The 26,604-nt window shown below is 41.5% G+C and overlaps 1 protein-coding gene across 3 annotated transcripts in view; it reads left to right on the plus strand.

The window, feature by feature from the left end:
• LOC124399109 (lck-interacting transmembrane adapter 1) overlaps positions 1-26,604 on the plus strand; it is a 50,279-nt gene that overhangs the window by 20,530 nt on the left and 3,145 nt on the right. The window contains exons 4-8 of one of the 3 annotated variants that reach the window (XM_046869829.1): positions 5,898-5,952; positions 6,031-6,118; positions 10,332-10,786; positions 12,032-12,073; positions 14,717-14,836. In XM_046869829.1, the coding sequence (XP_046725785.1) occupies positions 5,898-5,952; positions 6,031-6,118; positions 10,332-10,786; positions 12,032-12,073; positions 14,717-14,836 (760 nt within the window). The remainder of the gene's footprint in view (positions 1-5,897; positions 5,953-6,030; positions 6,119-10,331; positions 10,787-12,031; positions 12,074-14,716; positions 14,837-26,604) is intronic. The other 2 variants (XM_046869830.1, XM_046869832.1) reach the window with 2 other exon arrangements.

Genomic DNA, 26,604 nt, shown 5'->3' on the forward strand with positions numbered 1-26,604 from the left:
AAAAGAGGAAGGCCAATGAGGAGGTATATGGATGTGGTGAGGGAAGACATGCAGGTAGTTGGTGTGAAAGAGGCAGATGTAGAGGACAGGGTGGTATGGAGACGGATGATCCGCTGTGGAAGAAGAAGAAGTATGATATGGTAAACTTCACATTTAATTTTTATTTCTTTATATTTGGATTTAAAACATGCCACCTTTCATATCAGACCACCTAATTGTTTTGTTGAGCAAATATAGAGTAACAAAAAAGACTTAAATTAAATAACATTAAATATTAAAAGAACTTTGCTTGCCATTACTGCAACAATCTACAATCTGCATTCCACTGACATCACCAAACATATGTTATGCTTTTCCAGATTTGAACCACAGCTTCTTTCACCACAGTTGTTGCTTGTCTTGGGAGGGTTTTTCCTGCAGTCTCCTCTTTAGGAGGCGAATGCATGTTTAATTAGGTTATGGTCTGTTTATTGTCTTGGCCAGATAAAAACCTTCCACTTGTTTGCTTTGATAAATACTTTGTTGTATTAGTTGTATCTTTTGGATATTTTGTCTTGCCTAGTGAAGTTAATGCATTTCCCTGAAAATACAATGTTCCTTTAGGCTTCTGAACTCATTTTGCAACATGAGCTACATAATCGCTAAAGATTAATGAGCCTGTTCTAAAAGCAGACTACCTTCACTGTGCTTGACCAGTAACCTTGCTTGTTTTTTTTGTTCTACATTGGCCTTTCTGTTATTGCTAGAGGTTAATCTTGCCATATTTTTAGTGGCATGCTTGTATTTATTTGTGAATTCAGATCTGGCCTTTTCCCATGTACAGTTCTTTGGTTTTCATGTTGTTTTAGCATTTTTAACAACATAGTCTTCACAAGAGAAACCAAAAATAGACATTCAAAAATATGATATGTTGAATCAAGCTGACAAGGGTACACCCAGACAATGAGAAACACCTGTCGGCCACATATTCCAATATTTATGATGACCTGAAAAATCCATGGAATTAAATAAAAATAAATTTTTAAATAAACATTCAAATGTAAAAATATTTTATTGTATACTGATACAACCCTAACCCTAACCCTAATCCTGATACCAATATTTACAAATACTTCTTTGTACAGAACATTCTTCATAAAATTTTGATAAAATTTTCATTACAAGTTACAAATGCTATTATGCAGAAATACATCAATATAAAATGCAACACATTGAACTCCTTTTCTTTTTAGTGCCATTTCACTCACCCATGATTACTCATACAAAGAAAACATGAAAGATGAGTCATCATTTAGAAGAAGAAGCTTAAGACTGCAGAGTATATAATTACTCAGAATTTCCTTCTGGGTAGAATCTTGTCTCCACAAATAGTTAACTTTAGGGCAGTCCCAAAACATCTGTTTGCGGGTGCCTGTAGAGTCTCCTGAGCAGATATCACAATTAGAAGATGAGAAAAACTTGAGATACAGCTCATTAACCATTTTTTTATTAACTTTAATGAATGATGATTAGGGTTTTTTAAAACTAGTTTAAGAATGGCAAATACTGAATCTTAATTTTGTCATTGCTTTCTTCTCTACCCATACCATGTATATCTCTGAACCAGATGCCAAAGTTGATAACTGTTTATAATAATCTTTTAAAAACAAGTATAATTAAGGTACTGTACCCCTTATGCTTTCATTATAGAAAGCGTACGACAGGGTGCCAATAGAGGAGTTGTGGTATTGTATGAGGAAGTCAGGTGTGTCAGAGAAGTATGTGAGGGTGGTGCAGGACATGTATGAGGACAGTGTGAAAGCAGTGAAGTGTGCAGTGGGAACGACACGCCTGGTTCAAGGTGGAGGTTGGACTGCATCAAGGATCAGATCTGAGCCCTTTTTTGTTTACAGTGGTGATGGACAGGTTGACAGGAGAAGTCAGACAGGACTCTCCATGGACTATGATGTTTGTGGATGATATTGTTATTTGTGGTGAGAGTAGGAAGCAGGTTGAGATGAGCCTGGAAAGAAGGGAAATAAAAGTCAGGAGTGAGACTGAGTACATGTGTGTGAATAAGAGGGAGGGCATGGAGTGGTAGGGATTGGTAGGGAGAAGAGGTGGAGAAGGTGGAGGAGTTTAGGTACCTGGGGTCAACAGTGCAAAGTGGCTTATAGTCTGGAAAATACAGTATATCTCTCCATTCTGAGAAAACAAAAAGCTTTGAGTTGTAAGGAGACTATGATTATGAAATAATTGCCCCACAGGTCCTCAGTAGAGTTTAGGTCTGGAGACATACTTGGCTACTCCATCACCTACACCAAGGCAGTTGTCATTTTGGCGGTTTGTTTGGGGTCGTCTTCCCGTTGGAAAACTGCCGTTCAGCCCAGTTTCTGAAGGGAGGGCATCATGTTCTGCTTCAGAATGTCACAGTGCATGTTGGAATCCATGTTTCCCTCATTGATCCGCAGTTCCCAAGTACCAGCAGCATGCATGCAGCCTCAGACCATGATGGTACCACCACTATGCTTGACTGTAGGCAAGACACAATTTTCCTGGTACTCCTCACCAGGGTGTTGTCACACACGTTTATTTTGGTCTCATCAGAGCACAGAACATGATTCCAGTAATTCATGATCTTTAACAGGTTGTCTTCAAACCTTCTGCGGGCTTTATGGTGAGCCAGCTTCAGAAGAGGCTTCCTTCTGGAATGACGGCCATGCAAACCGACTTGTTGCAGTGTGCAGCATGTGGTGTGAGCAGTGACAAGCAAACCTTCCACCTTTGCAACCTCTAAAGCAATGCTGGCAGTACTTATGTGTCTGTTTTTTGAAGCCAGCTTCTGCATCTGACACACAGCACAAGGACTTAACTTCTTTGATTGACACTTGCGAGGCCTGTTCTGAGTGGAACTCTTCTTGGAAAACCTCTGTATGACCACGGCCACTGTACTGTAACTCAGTTTCAGGGTGTTACCTATCTTTTGATAGCCTCACCCATCTATGTGGAGAGCAACAATTCTCAAATCTTCAGAGAGTTCTTTGCCTTGAAGTGCCATGTTGAACATCCAGTGGTCAGTATGAGAAAATTGTATTCAAAGCACCACATTTTAACTGCTTAAATACAAATTTGTATAATCCTGTCAAGCAGACAATAAGATGAACATGATAAATAGGACATGTGGCAGCTATTTTGACAATAATGGCTGTATGTTGAGTTATTTTCAGATGACAGAAAATATGTACTGCTATACAAGCTGCAAATTGATTACTCTGAAAAATATATGTTTCATTTCTTTAGTATTGTCTCTTTAGAAGATACTAAAATGGTTGCTGAAATGTGGGAGGTGTACTTACTTTTGTGAGATACTGTAAGTCCACTACCACATTCATATTACCACTAAAAATAAGGAAACAATCCTGAATTTGCAATGAAGTTTTAAGGAGGGCAGCAAAAATCATATTTTTATCACACAGAAATAGGAAATATATTGAAATAACCACAAAATTATGGCTTTCTATACATGAATCAATATAGCAAACTGTCAACAATAGTGAAAGACTCCTCATTCAAGAAAAAAAACGGTGGAGACCTTTGTGGCAGCTACTGTGTACCAGCTGGCTGAACTTCACTTAATAACAATGAGGGGAGACTTTGATGTCATTCCTTTTTCAGACACCATCTTTATAAACCTCACTTGTAAGACAGGTGCAGGGGACACAGCTGGAGATGTGAAGGAGCTCTTTTTGCTGGGTTTGGTAAAGGAGAGTGAAGGGTTTGAGGATCTCCCCTAGTACGACGGCTTTCTTTATGCCATCAGATTCTTCCTTCATGTCCTTCATTTTGGCATCATGGTGGAGAGACTAAGCCTTAACATTAAAATATGGTCATATCATAAGTGAGAGATTATGTGTGCATAGTAAAACTTGGATTTATCGGATGGGGATTCATGTGTTGGAAGTGATTTTTAGAAATCTGCCTCTCTGGGTTGTTTTTTGCCCTCCCCGGCAGAAAATGCTATTGCAAGGTACCTGAGAGAAATATTCCATATTTCAATCTCACAGTTGTGAGGGCATGTTCATAAATGTGACCTTGTTGGGGTACCAAAAGTAAGGACAAAAATCTCTCACAGAAGTTTTTTTTTTATTATTCAGCTTTCTCAAATAAATGTATAAATTTATCCTTAAAATAGATCCTTGAAAGTCCCTTAAAATGAATACCTGATGATATACAATATACGATACACTCTGTCAAGAAACCTCAAATGGGAACTCATCCTCATCTGAGTTACATGACATATACTTTCATTATAGTTTCACCTTCGTTGAGGTTGTTCACATCACCTGTAAACTAATGAAGATTTGAGTGCAATTTTCTTTGTGTCCATTCCAATCCAAGTTGTACTATCCATGGAAATCGCAAGTGTTTTTTTGGGCTGAGAACCATTTAGAAGTAGGGCATCAGGATGAATCAGGCTTGTAGAGAGAGCAGTAGAGGTCCAAATCACTGCTATCTTAGTAGCATATTTCACCTGAGAGAGAGAGAGAGAGAGAGAGAAATCTAGCTCATACTGTTTTTAACAAACTCACTGGTTCTGCACTGGACGAGAGAGAGAGACAGGCAATAGCTAACCAAGCAGAGCATTTTTAATTTACTTGTATTTCCACTTGGGGCTTTGCCTTCCCGTATTAATGCCAGGGCTCACCCACACTCTCACAGTTTTGGATACGTTTCCTCAGCGTTCACCTTAACCCACTTGCAGATCGGTCTGTCTTTCTTCGGCGTCCGCCTGTCTTACTCGGGTATTGGCACGCTTTCACTTTGTAGCACCCGCCTGAGCTCCTTTGCGGACCGGCATGCCTTTCTCTCATCATCCACCCACACTGAGTCACCATTTGGCGACCCTTACGCTCTCCTCTGCATGGTGGCTCTCTCCCGCAGAAGCTGGTGTCTCTCCTCTTTATTGGCATTGCCGGACTGGAACAGAGTGCACTGATTAGTCTCATCAGTTACAATTGTAGTCTTTTCACCCAGCTCCGCCCTCCACTCGTGCAATGCTGGCACATACACACAATGCCTGACACAGGCCAGTGAACTGTCCAGCCTGAGCTAAGTGTAGTCTTACCGCTCGTTGAGTCCGGCTCCCCCTCCACTCGTGAACCGCTGCCACACACTTGTTACCTGATGAAGCTGAATCTGGAATATAAAGGGAATATAAACATGCATCATAAACAGAATGTATACTACAGAACAAACTTGCCACCTAACAGGTTGGTTAGAAAAGTATTATTATTATTATTCTTAAAATGTAAGTTCTAGCAGAAAGAAAAAGTTTCTTTATACTGCATGCACTGGGCTGCAGGCTGAATTCAAGGTCTGTTAGACTTAGCTAGCTAATGCTTACAATTTAATTACTTGTGAGACATCTTAGATGACATGTAACATATGATTGTAAGGTTCACTCCAAACAGAACATCTCTTTTTTCTTTTTTGCTTAATAGACTTTTTATGTTATATTGTCAACAAAAATTCTTATCCATTTAAGTATTTAATATGGTTGTATATTTTATGCATTAGGCAATATAATAAAATTACTATGATTAAGATTAGCTATATACGGTCTTTTAATGTTTACATGCAAGCATCACCAAATACACACAAAATAAAGGTGAAGAAGCCAAAATGGAATGAGAATGAGATAACAAAAGGCAGTACAAAAGGATCAATGTGTGGTGTAAATCCATATTAGAGAATGGCAGAGGCTTTGATTGATGTCAGGAGGGACATGTGCATATAAGAAAGATGGAGAGATAAATGGAAGAAAAGAAAAGAAAAGAAGCAAATGTTTCCAGCTATAATGAGCATGTTACACTCTAATTTTCTTTCTCTACCGTTAACTATGTAATTTGCTCTTGCAGGAAAACCAAAAGTAAACACAATCATTCTAGTGTGGAGAGCCAAAAGAGGGACAGGGTGAGTTGTTGATTTATGTTGATAACAGACACATGTCAAAGCATGTACATGCACACATTGAAGATGTTTGTGTTTCAGGGTGTTCTTCAACAGTCCAAGATAAAATCCATGAGTAAATCTGACACACGCCTGCATGAGATGTGCCGACTGCCCTACACTGTAAATGGTGAGTGCAAAGTGTGTTCGTATTTGTATTGATGTATGTGTGCATCAGAAATAGGGTGTACTGTGATAAATTTTCTTTTAATTATTTGTTTGCTTTATTTTTTTTTTAACAATAAAAACGTGTACATAGCATAACAAAATTTGTACAGTTACTCAGCTACTTTTCTTGAGTTCATAACTCGTAACAACCAGATGCCCTGTGAGTAAAGTTTGATGAAACTCATAGTTACTCATAGTATCATATATTAGTAAACTAGGGACAAATCAGTCATTAAGTCTCAAAAGTCATTTCTCATTTACACAAAGAAATGTTATTATGATAAATAACATTTATGATAATCCTTTTATTTAAAAATATATTTTTTTAAATAAAACTTATAACTTACTCATGCTTATGAGTGTATGTAAATATACATATTGAAAGTGTAATTTGTGTAATCTCGATGCATTGGCTTCAAATCATAATTTGAAGAGTTATTGCACTTGTATTTAACAGATTATGTTAGTTGCTTATAAGGCTGTAGCTTTTGATTATTTTAGTAAACAAGTATTCTACCGATTATTTCATCTATTAATTGAGTAATCTGTTACTGGTATAAAAGAAGTACTTTTTTCAATTAAAGTGCAATACTAAATATACAAGAGGAAATAAGATGGGTCTCTTAAAACTAACAAGTAATTTTAGACCTTTTTATTGCTCAAATTATATACAATATCTGTGAAAACTAAACCCATTTAGTGTATGTCATATTACATCAAAATACAAATATATAAATAAGGAAATCATAAGTAAAAATATAAAAATAAATCAGATTACTCTTTGAAAAAAGAGAAAAAAAATAAATACGTACACTGTACTGTGTTTCTTTTTGATCCCAAACTTTAAAAAAACTTTGTCGTTTTCTTTGACCTGAATCTTATGGAAGCCCGTTTCTGCCACATGAATTTTTTATTTTTGCCTAATTACTTTTTTCTCACATTTTTGACTTTTTTCTCACAATTCCTACTTTTTTTCTTGTAAACATCCAACATTTTTGGTGCATCCACCATATTGTCGGCCTGGAGTTTGGCAGCTTTGGGGTGCTCGGTAGAAGGGGGTTTCAGGACAGACACGTGGAAGGTAAGTTGGATGCGGTACCTGGGGGCAGGTCGAGCCGATAGGCCACATCATTGACCCGAGTCCGCAAACCTCTGAGTGGTTCTGCGGGCACGTCGGAGTTGCGTGTGTGCTGGCCTGCTGGCATGACTTCGGGACGAATGTCCTTCCCTCTGGGCACCCTGCTGGGGAAGGTTCATCTTGGGCCGTGGCTCGGATCTCCTCCTCTAACTCCCAGACGCACAGTATAAGCTTGGGAGGGATGATGGGTTTGGGGTCCGTAGGTTCGTCCGGCCCATAAATCCAGGAGAGGGCTTTCGCCTTGCCGTTCTTCGAGCCCGGACGGTAAGTGATGGTGTGACGAAAGCGGTTGGCCTCTCGTAGGGACTGGAGGTTCTTCTGGTCAGTGATTACCGTTAAGGGGTGCACCGCCCCCTCCAGACAATGCCGCCACTCTTTGAGCGCCAGTTTGATGGCGAGGAGTTCCCGGTTCACGATGTTGTAATTACACTAACCGAGGGAAAGCTTCCTTGAAAAGAAGCCGAACCCGCCTTTCAGCTTCTTGAAGGCTTCCTCTGCCTCTGGGGTCCATGTAATGGCCTTGCCTTGGCCTTCCCTTTCTGCAGAGAGGTGAGCGGGGTGACCAAGAAGCCCTGGATGAACCGGCTTTCTCTAAATCCAGAAACAGACAATTAACTCATTCTGACCTTCTCTATACTTCTCTATCAACATTCTCAATGCAAATAATGCAACTGTAGTGCTCTTCCTCAGCATTAATCCACTGGCTTCCACTACTCTTTCCCATAACTTCATAGTGTGACTGATCAAATGTATTCCCCTGTAGTTACTGCAGGTCTGCATATCTCCCTTATTCTTAAAAACCAGTACAAGCACACTTCTTCTCCATTCGTCAAAGCATCCTATCACCTTCCAAAATTTTGTTAAACAATCTGGTTAAAAACTCCACTGCCATCTCTCCTAAACATCTCCATGCTTCTACTGGTATGCCATCTGGTCAAACCGACTTCTCAACACACTCTCCTCACTGGCCAACACATTTCCATCTCCATCCTTCATTGCAGCACACCCTTCCCAGCTCGGTCCCTCTGCCTGGCCAATTAGTATAAATCCTTTTCTCCTTTCTTAGTGTCCAACTTCTCATACAGCTCCTCATATGCCTTTTTCTTGGCTTTAGCCACATCCCTCTTTACCTGCTGCTGCATCTCCTTGTACTCCTGCCTAATTTTCTCATCACTCTGTCGATCCTACTCCTGTTTCACCAACCACTTTCTTCTTATGCTCTCCTGCACTTCCTCATTCCACCACCACATCTCTTTGTCTTCCTTTCGATTTCTAGATGTCACACCAAGTACCTTTCTAGCTGTCTCCCTTATCACTTCTGCAGTAGTTGCCTAATCATCCTGCACCTCTTCAGCACCACCAAGCCCCCGGTCTGACCTCTTCCCTGAATCTCACACTACAGTCTTCCTCCTTCAGTTTCCACAATCTTAATCTTCTTATAGTCCTTACTTGCCTCCTCTTCTTCTTCACCTCCCAAACCATCCTACAGACCACCATCCAATGCCGTCTAGCTACACTGTCCCCTGCCAAGACCTTACAGTCTTCAATCTCCTTCAGGTTGCATCTCCTACATAGAACATAGTCCACCTGTGTGCAACTTCCTTCACTCTTATACGTCACCCTATGATCCTCCTTCTTCTTAAAATAACCACCGCCATTTTCTTCCTTTTAACAAAATCTACTCTTCCACATTCCTCTCCTTAAGGCCATACCTACCCATCACCTCCTCATCACCTCTGTTCCCTTCCCCTACATTCCCAATAAAGTCTGCCCCAATGACCAATCTTTTATTGTAGGTTCACTCTCCACCACTTCATCTAACTCACTCCAGAACCTTTCCTTCTCCTCCATCTCACAGCCCACTTGTGGAGCATCAGCACTGATGACATTTATCGCCACCTCTTCAACGTCCAGCTTCACGTTCAACACCCTATCAGAAACTCTCTTCACCTCCACTACACTCTTCATTAAAAATAATAACTTATAATACTTATTATTGTTATTATTATTAATATTAATGTATGTAAATGAATTAATGTAAATAAATAGTTGAAAGTGTGAAATGATGCCAGAATGTACCATGAAACTGGGATATCTGATGTGAAGCATACATTTCATTATAATGACCATAGGATTTTTTTGGAAGATTTTATTTTAATAACAGTCAAGAATGGCCATAAGAATGAAGCAAATACAGTAATAACAAAATATAAACAGGTTAATATTAAAAAATGTATTAAATGATTATTTGTGGAGGAGTGATGCTTTTTTGAGTTGTGTCCAAAGAGTAAATAAATGGTTTTTTTGTACATTTTCACTTAGTTTGTACTAATGGTAGAAAATGGATTTAATTTGGATTTAGGCCCAGAGTTAGTTGTTTAGATTAAACCACTAGTAAAGTAGTAAAAATGTGAAAAGTATAATTCTATTTGTAAATAATTGTTTTTATTTTATGGCAGCTCTCTCACTTTTAGCCACTGTAGTATAAAAATTAAAAAATATCCCATTTAAATGTTCATTATGTCACGTGGATGTAGCAGGTAGCATTGCTACCTCACAAATCAAAGTTTAGCGGTGTAATGTTCAGGCAGCATATAAAGATTAGGGAATACAAGCTTCATTTATGTTAATTTCTTAAAAACTGTGCAACAGTTTAACACAATATACACTCACCCTGTGCTACCTCTATTTCTGTTGACTAATTTAGTCTTTTCCGAATTTCCAGTACTATATACTCACGTCACAAACAGGTATAGGTTTCTGCTATCATTACACTCAGAGCCTGCAGACAGATTGGTAAAAATAAAACTTATTGTGCTGCCAGCCAGCCGGGTTGTTGTGCTACCACATGCCAGCTTGTACAGCATAAACATCACATAAAATTTTATATGCACAAGTTAGCACAAAATAACTGTTTCCAGGTCTGTATAAAATGCTTAAATGAGGATGCAAAATGTGCTTTTAACGCAATTACAAATTGAGTACAAGGACGAGGTTATTTACATATTTTAGTGAATATCAAATCTGTTTTTGATAGGTGTCCCTACAGTTCGGCCAGCCAGCATGGACCTACTACTGCTGCAGAGTCACGACTCAACCTTTGACCTTCACCCTCCAATCCAAAACTGCCACCTGCCCCACACCCCCACTGGCCCTGAGAGTGAGAAACATGAGAATCTCTTTCCAGAGGATGATGGACTGTATGAAAGAGTTGGTGTGTTCAGAGCTCCCCCACCAGCTCCACTTCTGAATTCCTTAAAAAGTCAAACAATTTCTGAGAACAGAGAAAGAGCAGGAGGTGAACTGGAGGGTAGCAGGCTGAATGAGGCCCAGCAAGCAGAAGTTATGCCTGAATATGCCTCTGTCAGGAAGGTGAGAAAGCTGGAGCAAGGAAGGAGAAAGGAAGAGGAGGAAAATACATCATTAGAGTCATCCAACCGAGCTTTTCACGTTAAAGAAATGGAGCCCTCTCACATACCCAACTTCTCTAAGGTAAACGCACAGATACAGAGGTCCCAAGAGTCAATTAGTTACAGAATAATGAGATTAAGTTTATAATATCCCACCCAAGATTTCTTTTCATGTTTTGCATTAGAATATTAACTAAATATTTTGCATTTGTTATACAGTGAAACCCCGTTGTACGAGCAACCTATAGTACGAGCAAACGAAGATACGAGCAAACTCGCTCGCAAAATTTTACCGTGTTTCACAATCAAATTTCGAAGGCACGAGCAAACCCACGCTGCCGGTTCCCCGTTTTCGGCGACGGGTCGCATCAGTCGCTTAGTTGATGACGCTTAGTTCAAGTGATTGGAGGGTGCATTTAAGGAGGAGAGCGTGTGTGTGTGCGCGCGCCAGAGACGTGCTGCGTGGGGCACTAAGTAGACCGACACAAAAAAAAACCCCAAAAAATTGCCTCCCGTATTCATACGCTCTCCCACAGTAACTTTTTTTAGTTTTATATTTTTATTTCACTAGAAATCATGAAAAATGTCTCCCAAGAAAATCAGTGATGGTGCTGTAAAAACGAAAGTAAATATAATTACCATGGAAACCGAGGAGGTTACGAGCGTGTTGCGCATCTCACACTCGCAATCAACCACTACCACATGAGTAAGTGTTAAATTATGTTTATATTACGGTAATTTGCGGTGTATTTGTTTTTAAAAATAGGCTACAAAGTGCAGAAATAAGCGATCGAATGACATCTCGGAGATTCTCCTTTTAAAATAAGTTCTTGAAGCAAATGCTAAAGAATCCATATTGCTAAACTGTCATAAAACCGGGAGTTGCAAAACAGCGCACTACAAATCATATTTCTGGTATGGCGTGAGAAGCCGCAGTGACATCGGCGCAAACTTTACTTTCTTTTTCATAACCCTAGCGTTGCTGTGTATGCTTTTGATTTTAGTTAATCAAGTTAAATGAAAAAAAAAAATTATATCTTACTATTATGATAGCAATATAAATAAAAAAAAAATATATATATATAAACATTTTTGCGCTGCATTTAATACGATACATTAGCACACTACCAGGATGTATGCATCTCTCACCCTACTCTCACCAGCAGTCAACAGGGTTCAGTTGTGTTAAAGCACTTATTTTTTTTCAGCTCAAAATTAGCTAACTAATAATATTAGTCACTCTCTTTTTATCAGCATCACCGGACACTGAAACAGAGTGTGCATTGTCCATTGAAACCTGCACTAATCACCAATCTTTCATTCCTAGGTTCACTCTCTACCACCTCGACCGATCCGGTATAAAATTCTGGTTCGTGATCCGCATATTTGTTTTGACACGTTTGACTCTGAATGCCCTTACTAATGCAACCCTCCCCATTTCCCCGGGCTTGGGACCAGCACTAAGAGTGCACTCGCTTGTGCAACCCTGATGGCTGTGTTCTGAAGAGCTTTGCTAATCACAATCAGTGCACTTTATTAACCCCTAGAGAAATTGTTTAATGATTTTTCCTTCTGAGTAATGGTAAACATTTTGTAAACGATCTTCCTCCTTTGAATCTGGATCTGAACCCAGCAGGTAGATTTTCTTCTTCTTATAATCTCCAGTCCATAAGCATTTATCTAATTTGTCCTCTTTTTATTATTTTTTCCTGTGTCTTTCAATTGATATATTCTCGAAAGTAATGTACATATTGTAGGTAGTTTGTATTTTGTATCACAGGACACAATTTAAAATGCATCCATAAATCCTTCCACAATATTAATCGGCCTACAGACGATAGCAATACATTTACATAACGTTAATGTTTGTTAATGTTTCTGATTTAAACTTGCTTAATTTGTGGCGACTCATCTCTGTCAGCGTGGTTTGGCGGGGCTTGGTAGAAGCTTGCTGAAACATGCTTTGGGTTCAGATGGAATGTCAGGCTAGAACTGCTTTGATGGTATGCAAATTCTTTATTACAGACAATGCACCCTTGGTTTTATCAGTGGCTTCATTGGGATGGATTTTGAATTGAAATTTTCCCTTTAGAAAACCTTGCAAGTCTGTGTCGTTGTTTTGCATCATGCCCGACTTGTCACTACAGCTTGTTGCAATGCAAATATGTGTACAGGTCTGGAGGAGCAGGGTACATGCAAAAAAAATATATATATAAATAAATAAATAAATAAAAAAAAAATAATAATAATAATTTTATATATATATATATATATATATATATATATATATATATATATATATATATATATATATATATACATACACAGTGCCCTCCACAATTATTGGCACCCTGTTTAAGATGTGGTCGTGGACTTCTAAAATTCTCCTTTTTTAAAACAACATAGAACCCAAATGCAAAAAAGAGAAAATCCAACCTTTCATTTAAGTACATAACTTTGGTGGTAAAAAATCATACATTTAGAAAAAAAAAACTTGAAATCATGTGTCCCACAATTATTGGCACCCCTAACAATTCCTCTGAAAAATGTAATTGTTTTTTTTTTTATATATTTTCTGTAGTTGCTAAGGTTGGTCAGGGTATCTAGGGACTTTTAATTAGTAATTCATGATTTCCTGTTTCCTGGGGTATAAATATGACGTGACACAGAGGCCTAATTCTCTTACCCATTTGTCAACATGGCAAAGACAAGAGAACACACCATTCAAGTAAGGCAGATGTGTGTCGACCTTCATAAGTCAGGCAATGGCTACAAGAAAATAGCCACTCGCCTTAACTTGCCGGTATCTACAGTCAGAGGAATCATTAAGAAGTTTAAAACAACTGGAACAGTGACAAACAAGGCTGGAAGAGGTCCCAAGTTTATCTTGCCACAACGCACAGTGAGGAGGATGGTAAGAGAAGTAAAAAAATTTCCCAAGCTCACCGTCACAGAATTGCATCAAAGAGTGGCATCTTGGGGTCACAGAGTCTCCAAAACAACCATCAGACGCTCTCTACATGCCAACAAGCTGTTTGGGAGGCATGCAAGGAAAAAGCCTTTTCTCACTAACACTCACAAACGTAAACGCCTGGAGTTTGCTAAGCGGTACTGGGACTTCAACTGGGATCGTGTGCTTTGGTCAGATGAGACTAAGATTGAGCTTTTTGGCAACAAACACTCTAAGTGGGTCTGGCGTAAAACAAAAGATGAGTATGCCGAAAAGCACCTCATGCCCACCGTGAAGTATGGTGGAGGATCTGTGATGCTGTGGGCCTGTTTCTCTTCCAAAGGCCCTGGGAACCTTGTTAGGGTGCATGGCATTATGAACGCTTTGAAGTACCAGGATATTTTAAATAAAAACCTGATGGCCTCTGCCAGAAAGCTGAAGATGGGTCGTCATTGGGTCTTTCAGCAGGATAATGATCCAAAACATGTGGCAAAATCTACACAAAAGTGGTTCAGCAGTCACAAACTCAAGGTCCTCCCATGGCCATCTCAGTCCCCAGACCTCAACCCAATCGAAAACCTGTGGGGCGAGCTAAAGAGAAGAGTGCATAAGAGAGGACCCAGGACACTGGATGATCTAGAAAGATTGTGCAAAGAAGAATGGTCAAAATCCCTCTCTGTGTTCTCCAATCTTGTGAAATGTTATAGGAGGAGATTAAGTGCTGTCTTGTTGGCAAAAGGAGGTTGTACAAAGTTTTAACATCAGGGGTGCCAATAATTGTGGCACACATGATTTCAAGTTTTTTTTTCTTTTCTAAATGTGTGATTTTTTTTACCACCAAAGTAATGTACTTAAATAAAAGGTTGGATTTTTTTCTTTTTTTGCATTTGGGTTCTATGTTGTTTTAAAAAAAAGGAGAATTTTTTGAAGTCCACGACCACATCTTAAACAGGGGTGCCAATAATTGTGGAGGGCACTGTATATATATACACACACACACACACACACACACACACACACACACACACACATACACACACACACTGTCTTTGTGTCCATTAGGAGGCAATGCCCATGGGTAATGGAGAGGAGTACATATGGAAGCCTCCGGAAGATAGCAATATTGTCGTCTGGAAGGGTCTGTTGTTGGAGAATGGCCACGTCATTGCTAGCAAAACAGAGGTAAAAGCACAATGCTTTTCCAACAACTGCGTCAGAATCATGCTAAGCAAAGGGCTTTAAATTTTGACCCATTTTGATCTATTTGGACTGCTGACATTCTTGACCACTATCTCCACAGGGTTCATTTACAGAGTTTATTTTTGGTCAGAGATTGTTTACTTGAACAGAAAATAAATGGAATTAATGGTATTGGAGGAAGGAGGTGAGAAAGGAAATGTCCCTAATTTATAGATGCCTTTTCATTTCTAAATAATAGCTATAACAATAACTGCACTGCTGCTACTATAACTATCAATACTGATAATAATAATAAATATACCCACTTGTAGCAGTCCAGCACCTTTAAAAAATAATGCCCTTGCCTTTGCAGAATTGCTCGGCTCAATCTGACTTTTGGATATTGAGGAATGAATGCTATTTTAAATTAACGCTGGCCCCTTTCAGCATTCATACCTCAAATTTTGCATACCTCATAACAATGGACTGATTTGTACAAACAGTCTAAACTTAAAGCTGTTTGTGTAAATCAAGCTTCTACTTTTATAGATTGCCATGTTTAGGTCAAATTTTAACATGATTTTTCATAATAATTGATTAGATCTTGCTGAGTAATTTATCACATTACACTGATGACTCTTGCACCACTGACCAGTTTCACACAAGATTTTTTTCCACGGGCTAGAATGTCTCGCACATAACTAACCACAGTAACATGCACATCATGTAACTAATATACAAGTTTTATAATTTAATTACTAATTTAATTATTATACATATAATGAAAATCTATCTCAACTTTCCATAATGTACACATTATTTATACATATTTTTGTCACAGTGGAAGCCCAATTTATCGTTGCATAGAAAGAAAACTGTGACTAAAACAAGTGCAGGAAATTGGCATATGTGGAAATGGTCACTTTAAAAACAACCAAGTTCCACACTTTCATTCTTTTCTTGAAGCTTTTTTCATAGATGTTTGGAAATGCAGACTAAGTGCATGGCTAGGTGCTTAAAATTATCTGTGGCAGTGGGTCTGTTTGAAAAAAAACAATTTTTTTTTTGTATCGTAATCAGATAATCAAATCTGATTTACAGATTAGTGCAGAAATGCAGTCTACCAAATATTAGTTTAGTAGGATCATACTTTAATGTATCACCACAATTTATGCATATGACCTTGGTATTTTCTGTATATACTGCATATATTTAAGATTTTTAGCAATTCAATTCAATTTATTATAATTTTAAGATGTCAAAGTAATTCAAAGTACGATTTATAAGAAATGATTAGCATGATAATTATTTTACATTCTCACACATTCCCAGTAATGACAGTTTGACAACAATTTTTGTTTTAAGAAACAAAATTGGATATTGACTGGCCTGCAAAAGTAGGTTAAAATTATCACTGATTTGATCATTTTGGGTAAGAGTCAATTTTGTACCAATTCAGGCAAAAAACAATGTAACTGAACATCATGAATTTGTATGCACAAGCACAAATAATGCTCTCTAGTGGCAGCAATGGGTGAGACTCCATCAGCTGCTAGCAGGTGTTTCAATTTCATGACTATAGCTTAATGGAAACCTTCTCAAATGCCTGTAAAAACTTGTCTGGCTAATAACAACCTTGATTTTTTCAGTAATTAAAAACAATTACAGATTAACACACATATGCACCAAATAAAATTTAAGTTTAAACTTAATAACATACATATGACCACCCAACAGCCTTTGTAGATGTCTTTATAAACTTGTACTGAACAAGTATTTCCAGTTTGGTGTAAATACATACAGTATAAGATAAGATACAGATAAACATGAATTATGGATATTTAAGTAATTCAATTCAATTCAATTCATTTTTATTTGTATAGCGCTTTTAACAATGAACATTGTCTCAAAGCAGCTTTACACAGATAATGTGGTGATTAAACATAAATATGTTCTTTGTAAGTATGTTTGTCCCTGATGAGCAACTGTGGCAAGGAAAAACTCCCCGAGATGGCATAAGGAAGAAACCTTGAGAGGAACCAGACTCAAGAGGGAACCCATCCTCATCTGGGTTGCACCAAATGTCCATTTGAAGCAGATATACAATGTTGTGGGGTACAGTGATGATGATCAGAAGCAAACTGCACTCCCGAGTCAGTGCAGCAGACCGCCGACACCAACTACAGTCCAATCCGTCCTCAAAGCACCCGTTCTACTCCGGAATTAAGAGACCGTCCCGAGCTGCACAGAAGTGTGAAGATCCAAGGAGGGGAGAGGGCAGGAACACTGGTCACTGGAGCCTCAGGAGCATGTTTAACTCGACCGAAGAGAGAGAGAGAGAGAGAGAGAGAGAGAGAGAGAGGGTGACGGAAGAGAAGGATATGGATTATTAAGTGTAACTATTGGTGTACGAAAGTTAATGTCACTGTGCAGTTTGGACTCCGGCAAGACTCGCTATGGCAGCATAACTAAAAGGGAGAACCAGAAGGTAACACAGACATGAGGGATCTCTGGGATAAGAGACGACCCACCACACCACCGTCAACAAACCTGAGTGAACGTGTGAATGTGAGGGACGACAGCATACAAATATACCAGTTCACCAAACACTCTATATCCATGTTCCCTCCAGATCTGTGCCTTTACCTAAGAGAAATCTACTGATAAAAGGCTTGACTAAATAAATACGTTTTCAACCTCGACTTGAACACTGAGACTGTGTCTGAGTCCCGAACACTGATTGGAAGGCTGTTCCATAACTGTGGGGCTTTATAAGAGAAAGATCTGCCCCCTGCTGTAGTCTTCATTATTTGAGGAACCAACAGATAGCCAGCACCTTTTGATCTAAGTAGGCGTGGAGGATCATACTGGTACAGAAGTTCACTCAGATACTGCGGTGCGAGACCGTTAAGTGCTTTATACGTCAGTAGTAATATTTTATAATCAATGCGAGATTTGATTGGGAGCCAGTGTAGACTGATTAAAACAGGGGTGATGTGGTCGTATTTCCTAGATCTAGTGAGGACCCTTGCTGCTGCATTCTGGACTAACTGAAGCTTATTGATGCACTTACTCGCACACCCAGACAGTAAAGCGTTACAGTAGTCTAATCTAGAAGTAACAAAAGCATGAACCAGTTTTTCTGCATCCTGTAACGACATCATATTTCTAATCTTAGCAATATTTCTAAGGTGAAAGAAGGCGATTCTGGTGATGTTATTCACGTGAGACTCAAAGGAAAGACTCGGGTCAAAGTAAGATAGCTTGGATTCTTCAAATTGATTGATATGAGGCAGTCAAGTTGTTTGTAAATTTCAACAGGTTTTTGATAAGTAGTGAAATTATTAAAAATGATTGAGAAATGGGATCCTTGTCAAATGCTTGCTAAATTTTTACATTAATTAAGTCATCATGAAAAATATCCTTAAAAATGTGCACAGAAATGGAGCATATAAAATTTCAGCTTTATCAGCTAAATCAGATGCACTTATTTGACCAAACTGCATATGGCGTCACAATATTGTCTTATATACTATTTATCCTTCAGGTTTTATGCAAATCCATGTAAGCGATCATGAACAATAGCTGTTATTGTAAAATAAGCTGTTATCAACTATCAACATGTCTTTCACACAGATATTAAAAATTTATACACACTTGCAATTTAGCACCCACAGTAGTGGGATGGCATGCTTTGTGTTGACCATGGGTTTTTTTTTCCATATTGTTATCAAATATCAGTTTTTAGTAATTCATATATAATCCAAGTCATTATATATTATCTTTTTTAATGTGTGCTTAGACATTTTTCTGATCTAACAGCCTGTGACTCCAGCTATAGGTGAAGCTATCTTACACAGAGGCTAATGGTTTAGTATAGTTTAGTTTAGATTTCCTTAGTTGAGTTTCTCACAGGTTTTAACCTAGTCTTACCTGGCTGGCTGGCTGTGGCTTAGGTCACTCATAGCTGATCTACATCATGTAATCATTGTCTCCACTGAGTCTTTATATAGTTGACCTTCAGCCTCGAGGGAATTGGAATAGGCTCTTTGTGGCATGTGGAGTTATTAATTCCAGTTTCCATAAGCTTTGCAACATAAGGGAGTTTAAGTTTGAAAATCCATCAATATATGCTTGGGAGAACTGTGTCTGGGCTCTTCAAAAACCAGAAAAGGGGCAGTTTCAAGTGGTTGACTGACCTATTGTTAGATGTGGCTCACCTGAAATCATTGATGCTAAGACAGAAGCCATACACCATTGGTTCTGTGGTTAAGGCTCTGGGTTACTGATCAGAAGGTTGGGGGTTCCAGCCCCAGTATCGCCAAGCTGCTGTAATGTATATATGACAAAAAAAGGCTATTCTAATTTATATACAGCAAGAGTTCAGAGTTCAGGCCCACCAGCAGAGGAGCAGAGGAGCAGTTATCATTCTGAAGCTTTGATAACTGCATGAATAAGCAGGTGTATTGGTGTAATTTAGTGGTCATTGAGTGCAAACTTGAGTTCTGTAGTGAAGAAGTAGTGAGCCTGTGACATTCACTGTTAGTGGTCTCATTGCTCTGAAACTCCGTTCCTTTTGGTGTGGACTGTTTCAAGTGACTGCATTCCAAGCCAATGTCCTATCAACATCCTCAATCATCTCTCTAAAGGAGAGGATGCAAGCAAATATGCTAGTCCTGCGTAGACTGATGATCAGACTGACACTGTGGCTGAACACTAAGTTCCTGCTAAAGGTTATGTCTTCTGACCCTGATAACATGTATAACCCCAATTCCAAAATTTAGGTTGCTGTGTAAAATAAAAACAGAATGCAATGATTTACATATCCCATAACCCATTTTTATTTACAATAGAAAATAGCAAACATTTCAAATGTTAAACTGAGGAAATATACAATTTTAAGGGAAAAAATAATTACATTTTTAACTTTATAGTTGTAACACATCAAAAAGGAGGGGAAACAAAAGGCTGGAAAAGTAAGTGTTGTTAAAAGAAAACAACTGGAAGAACATTTTGCAACTATTAGGTTATTGTCAACAGATCAGTAACATGCTTGGGTATAAAAAGAGTATGAGTCTCTTAGAAGTAAAGATGGGCAGAGGTTCACCAATCAATTTCCGCACAACAATGCTAAACTGCATAATGCATCTATTAAGACAGCATAGCTTCATAGTAGAAGAGTCCAGGTGCTGAACTTGGCCTGCCTGAAGTTCAGACTGGTATATGGTAACTCATGAAAGGAAAAATCTGACAAAGACATCCTAAAACTGTTAAGCAATTAGAATTTTCTATAAGACACGAATATGACAACTCTACTCTCCCAAACCTCCTGCAACTGGTCTCGTCAAGAGAGGATGCTACATAGGAAAACCTGACCCTGTCCCATTTTTTTTATATGTTTTGTGCCATCAAATAAAAAAAAAAAACTTATTTTTTCTATTAAATTAAATGATAGATTTTCCTAGTTTAAACATTTTATGTTTTTTAAGTTTTATTGTGTATAAAATGTGGATTTATGAGATTTACAAAATTATTCCATTCTGTTTTTACTTATGCCAATTAGGCATAACATTATGACCACCTGCCTAAAATTGTGTTGGTCCCCAACCAAAACAGTTCTAGCCTGTCGAATATTAAGAGCATTAACTTTTTCAGCAATGAGAGCTATGGTAGATCCTCTGTTGGATGGACCAGCCTTTGTTCCACACGAGCATCAATGTGTTTTGGCCACCCATGACCCTGTCTCCAGTTCACCACTGTTACGTCCTTGGACCACTTATGTTGTTAGATACTGACCACTGCAGACTGGGAACAGCCCACAAGAGCTGCAGATTTGGAGATGCTCTGACCCAGTCGTCTAGGCATTACAACATGGCCCTTGTCACACTCGCTCAAATCCTTACACTTGCCCATTTTTTTTGCTTCTAACACATCAACTTTGAGGGCAAAATGTTTACTTGCTGCTGAATATATCCTACACACTAACAGGCAGTGTTGGGCAACGTTACTTTTAAAAGTAATGCATTACAATATTGAGTTACTTCACAAAAAAGTAACTAATTACGTTACGTAGTTACTTTTTATGGAAAGTAATGCGTTATATTACTTTTGCATTACTTTCGCGTTACTTGTATCTCTTTCACGCCTTACAGGTGTAACAGGTGTAATATAGATAAGTGCCATTAAGGAATAAGTTTTATTAGGGCAAAAGAAATTCCTTAAATATTTAAAATGCTTAATAACTTCTTAGAGAACAATAAGATGATCGACTAAATTTTGACCACAAGGCTGAACTCTTTCCACTCACACTTCTGTACACTGCTTTGCAATCTGCCTTCGCCGTCAGGAATGTAAGTATCGTTCGTGTATATAAGGTTGAGGGTGTGGGCTGCACACCGGTGATGTGGAGGGAGAATATACCTTTCGCTGTCATCTCGTAAAACATCATGCAATTCCGTAAATATGACCTCGTCCTCGTCTACATCATTCTCTGCTTCATTATCAGCTTAAAACATTCTGAACGCTTTTACAATGTTCGCACAATTATCAGTGACCGTGGCAGTTTATCTTCCCACCAAGAGCAAATGAGCTGTGAATTTGCTCTCTATCTCCGCTGCGATGGCATCGTACATGTGTCTCCCACGGAAACCTTTTATTCTGAGCAGTCCATAGAGCTGCAGAGGTGGAAAGTCTCCATTTCCATATATGCAACATTGCATAATGTTGCATATATACAACATTATACACACACACACACACACACACACACACACACACACACACACACACACACATCTGTAGTGCTGTGCTTTGCATGCAGATGGTTGTTTTTTTTTTTTTAAGTGGTATTTTTTGCAGTTGACAAGAGCTTTTCACCAACACATAATCTACACTTAACCATTATTCCTTTCTCCTTTTCCTCGACTATTTCAAAATAATAAGAATACTTCCATCACAGTAATGTAATGCTCTGGTTTGCCATCTCCGCTTCTGACCAGCTTCTGTTCCCGCTGCTCGAATGTATGAGTGCGCGATTCTACGTAACTACGTTCATTTGAATTCAGTATTGATTTTTTTATGCAAAATAATTTAACTGAAAAGTAACTCGCATTACTTTTTTAAAAAAGTAACTCAGATATTAATGTGTACATTTATAAAGTATCGCGTTACTATTATTATGTAACGCGTTACCCCCAACACTGCTAACAGGTGCCAGAGGTAATCAGTATATTCACTTCACCAGTCATAATGTTATAATGTCATAATGTTATGTCTGATCTGTGCATACTATTTTTTTTTTATTATTGGGCTATAGACTGACTGTCAGGGATCCACCTGCCACGCCCCCTTTGGTGGCTCTCTATGCCTCCGCTTTCCCTAGAGCTCCAGGTTTAATCACGCACACCTGGAGCTCATCATCACTCAGGCCTCCGCTCTCTCTGGAGCTCCAGGCATAATCACGCTCACCTGGGGTTCATCATCACTCCACCCCGGTTCTATATAAGCTCCTCTTTCACTCCCTATCCCCGTTCGTTATTGAATGTGTTGGACGCTACGTACTGTGTGTATGGGTTGTTTGTTTTGTGCTATGGTCTATGTCTTCCGTTCCGTTCTGTCCGGACTCCACAATCCCGTACCGGCCGCGCTTCACCTCCCCGCGCATCTCGGGTCAGCTAGCGCACCTCGGACTCTCTCAACATAAGGACTGTAGTGTGCTTGTGCTTGTATGTGTGTGTGCGCGTCTGTGTGTGTGTGCTCGTGTGTCTCTCTCTCTCCCTCACACTTGTATTAAAACTCGAGCGAGCTGTACTCCGGCTTCCGCCTTCTGTTTTCGCTCGCACAGAATAACGAACCTCCTGAAAAGGATATAATTTACAAAAAAAAAAAAAAAAAAGAATGATCGAATTACCGTCGTGGTCCCGGCGCGAACCGAACCTCGGAGGTAGGATTCGCTCTGCCATGATGAAGCGGCAGCCAAGCTCCGCCTCGGGGAAAACCTGGAAGTCCGCTGCCGGTTCACGCGGATCATGCTCGGCAGCGCCACGCCCCCGTGATGATGTCATGGATTTCCCAGCTCGCTTCTCCGGCGACAGGGCTGAGTGGGGCGGATTTATACGGAGCGTCGGTGAATATATAGACTTTTATTCATCCTCTTACCCCACTGAAGCAGACAAGATCGCCCTCCACATTTCACTGCTGTCTGGAGAATCCCTTTCTCTGGCCAGTGAGTTGTGGAGCGCCTCTGGTCACCGCAGATCTCCACCATCTCTCTCCCATTACCAAAAGCACGATTCCGCTCCAGTGTTTACCGAAGAGCTCCGTTCCGTACCAGAGTTTCCCAGAGAGCGCCACTCCGTCCCAGGACCTCCGGGGGATTTCCACCCTGCTCCAGGCCCTGCACCAGGCCCTCCAAGATGGCTCTGCTCCAACCCAGGACCTCCAGGAGATCTCCGCCCTGCTCCAGGCCCTTCAGGATGGCTCTACTCCGCCCCAGGGCCTCCAGGAGATCCTCAGCCTGCTCCAGGACCTCCAAGAGAGCGTAGCTCCACCCCAGGACCTCCAGGAGAGCGTAGCTCCGCTCCAGGACCTCCAGGAGAGAACAGCTTCGCTTCAGGGTTTCCTGGACAGCTCTGTTCCACTCCTAGGTTTCCAGGACAGCCCCTTCCCGCTCCAGGATTCCCGGGGCAGCCCCTTCCCGCTCCAGGGTTTCCAGGACAGCTCCTTCCCACTCCAGGTCTCCACAGAGAGCTCAGCTCCGTTCCAGGTCGCCCAGGAGAGCTCAGCTCCGTTCCAGGTCGTCCAGGAGAGCTCAGCTCCGTGCCAGGTCGTCCAGGAGAGCTCAATTCCGTTCCAGGTCATCCAGGAAAGCGCAGCTCTGCCCCAGGACCTCTACGAGAGCGCAGCTCTGCCCCAGGACCTCCACGAGAGCTCAGTTCTGCTCCAGGACCTCCACGAGAGCTCAGCTCTGCCCCAGGACCTCCACGAGTGCTCAGTTTTGCTCCAGGACCTCCACGAGAGCTCAGTTCCGCTCCAGGACCTCCAGGAGAGCTCAGCTCCGCTCCAGGCCTCCACAGAAAGCTCAGCTCCGCTCCAGGCCTCCAAAGAAAGCTCCTCTCTGTCACAGAGTGTCTCCGAGAGTTCCTCTCCGCTTCAGAGTCCTGAAGAGAGCTCCGTTCCGCTTCAGAGTCCTGAAGAGAACTCTGTTCCGCTTCAGAATCCTAAAGAGAGCTCGGCTTTGTCCCAGGACCTCCAGGCGAGTTCGGCCTCCCTCCAGGACCTCCAGGCGAGCTCCTCTCAGCTCCAAGGTCTCCAGGCGAGCTCAGTTCCACGCCAAGGTCTCCAGACGAGCTCTGTTCCGCTTCAGGACCTCCAGGACAGCTCCGTTCCGCCCCGGAGCTTCCCAGTGCACTCAGCTCAGCCCCAAGGCCGCAAAGGGGACGTCGTGCCGCCGCCTGGCCACGAAAGGAACATCGAACAGCCGCCTAGTCGCAAAGGGGAAGACGTGCCGCCGCCTGGCCGCAAAGGGGACGACGTGCCGCTGCCTGGCCATGAAATGAACGTCGAACAGCTGCCTGGTCGCAAGAGGGTCGTCGCACCGCCGCCTGGATGCAATAAGGAGGTCATATCACCTCCGACCGCCAATGCGGTTCCTCTGACAGCCCCCGGTTGCTTCGAGAGCCATCCGGCAGTGATGTCACGGTCCCAGACACTTCCGATGGCGACGTCTCGCCTCCGAGCTCCTCCGATGGCGACGTCTCGCCTCCGAGCTCCTGCGATGGCGACGTCTCGCCTCCGAGCTCCTCCGATGGCGACGTCTCGCCTCCGAGCTCCTCCGATGGCGACGTCTCGCCTTCGAGCTCCTCCGATGGCGACGTCTCGCCTAAGAGCTCCTCCGATGAAGACGTCTCGCCTAAGAGCTCCTCCGATAAAGACGATTCGCCACCGGGCCCCTCCGATGGCAGCGTCTCGCCTAAGAGCTCCTCCGACGAAGACGTCTCAGCCCCAAGTCTCCCAAAAGGCGAAGTCACGTCTCAGCATTCCGCTCCAGGCGATGTTTCGCCTCCGGGTTCCTCTCCGGGTGACGTAACACCTCCGTGTCCTTTTTCGGACGATGTCTCTACGCAAGGTTCCTTTGGAGGATGACAACACACTTCTGAGTTTCTCTGAACTCGTCGTCATGGCTTGCAGCCCCGGCAAAGGCGTCACTTCATTCCTCCTCTCCATGGTGGTCGTCACTCGGCCTCTAAACACCGCCGAGGACGTTTTTCTGCTCCCGGTCTACACTGAGTACATCTCCGCTACAGACATAACTCCGCTCCTGACCTCCATGGTTGACACCCCTTCGGTCCAGGTCTCCGCCGAGGGCGTCACTCCGTTCCGGGTCTCCGGGGTGGACGTCGTTACGCTCCCGTCCTCTGTGTTGCACATCACTCCGCCCCAGACCTCCACAGCGGGCATCAATCCGCCCCTGGTTACAGCCGAGTGCGTCACTCCGTCTCTGGTCTCTGCCGTGGAGGTCGCTTAGCCTCTGGACTCCGCTTGGTCCCTGTTCTATGCCGGAGCCGTTTCTCCGCCTCTGGCCTCCGCTGAAGGCGTCTCTCCGTCCCCAGTCTCTGCTAAGGGCGGTTCGGACCAGGTCCCTTTCGACCCTGGACGGACACCGGGGTCTTCTTCCGAGTGCCCTGGCCCTCCGGACATCGGTGGTTTGGGGCGTCAAGTGCCGCCGCCCCTGGGGGGGGGGTGCTGTCAGGGATCCACCTGCCACGCCCCCTTTGGTGGCTCTCTATGCCTCCGCTTTCCCTAGAGCTCCAGGTTTAATCACGCACACCTGGAGCTCATCATCACTCAGGCCTCCGCTCTCTCTGGAGCTCCAGGCATAATCACGCTCACCTGGGGTTCATCATCACTCCACCCTGGTTCTATATAAGCTCCTCTTTCACTCCCTATCCCCGTTCGTTATTGAATGTGTTGGACGCTACGTACTGTGTGTATGGGTTGTTTGTTTTGTGCTATGGTCTATGTCTTCCGTTCCGTTCTGTCCGGACTCCACAATCCCGTACCGGCCGTGCTTCACCTCCCCGCGCATCTCGGGTCAGCTAGCGCACCTCGGACTCTCTCAACATAAGCACTGCCGTGTGCTTGTGCTTGTATGTGTGTGTGCGCGTGTGCGCGTCTGTGTGTGTGTGCTCGTGTGTCTCTCTCTCTCCCTCACACTTGTATTAAAACTCGAGCGAGCTGTACTCCGGCTTCCGCCTTCTGTTTTCGCTCGCACCCTGACACTGACATCAGTGCAATAGAAGGATCATGTTGCAGAACATTTTAATACATGTTCAATACACACGCTTCAGTGCTTTTTGAGTTACAATGTAGGTATTTGGTCAGAGAATCAGCTATTCAAGCATCCAATTGTTATCTACTTAAATTTTTGGGACACCGTATGAGGGGTCATCAGTAGTGGTAAACCGATATAGGATTTTTAATTGCCGATTTTGAGAAAGCAATCTAGCGGATACCAATATGGGGCCAAAATAATACATGTAATCACAGTAAGTGGGAGACATGCAGAGAATTGGTGAAACTAAATAAACATTTATTGTGCATAATATTAATAACATTTTATTTGGAACTTCAAAAATAATTACTAGTTAAGACGCTTGTACAAATAATAATAATAAAAAGTTTGATTTTCAACTTACCGTACTGTTTTCTCTCATCCACCTCACATTAACCAGTTTTCATTCCGGAGTGCACATGGCTTTGTGTCCGATGGA

Source organism: Silurus meridionalis, chromosome 16, assembly GCF_014805685.1.
Source record: "Silurus meridionalis isolate SWU-2019-XX chromosome 16, ASM1480568v1, whole genome shotgun sequence".
Taxonomy (NCBI): domain Eukaryota; kingdom Metazoa; phylum Chordata; class Actinopteri; order Siluriformes; family Siluridae; genus Silurus; species Silurus meridionalis.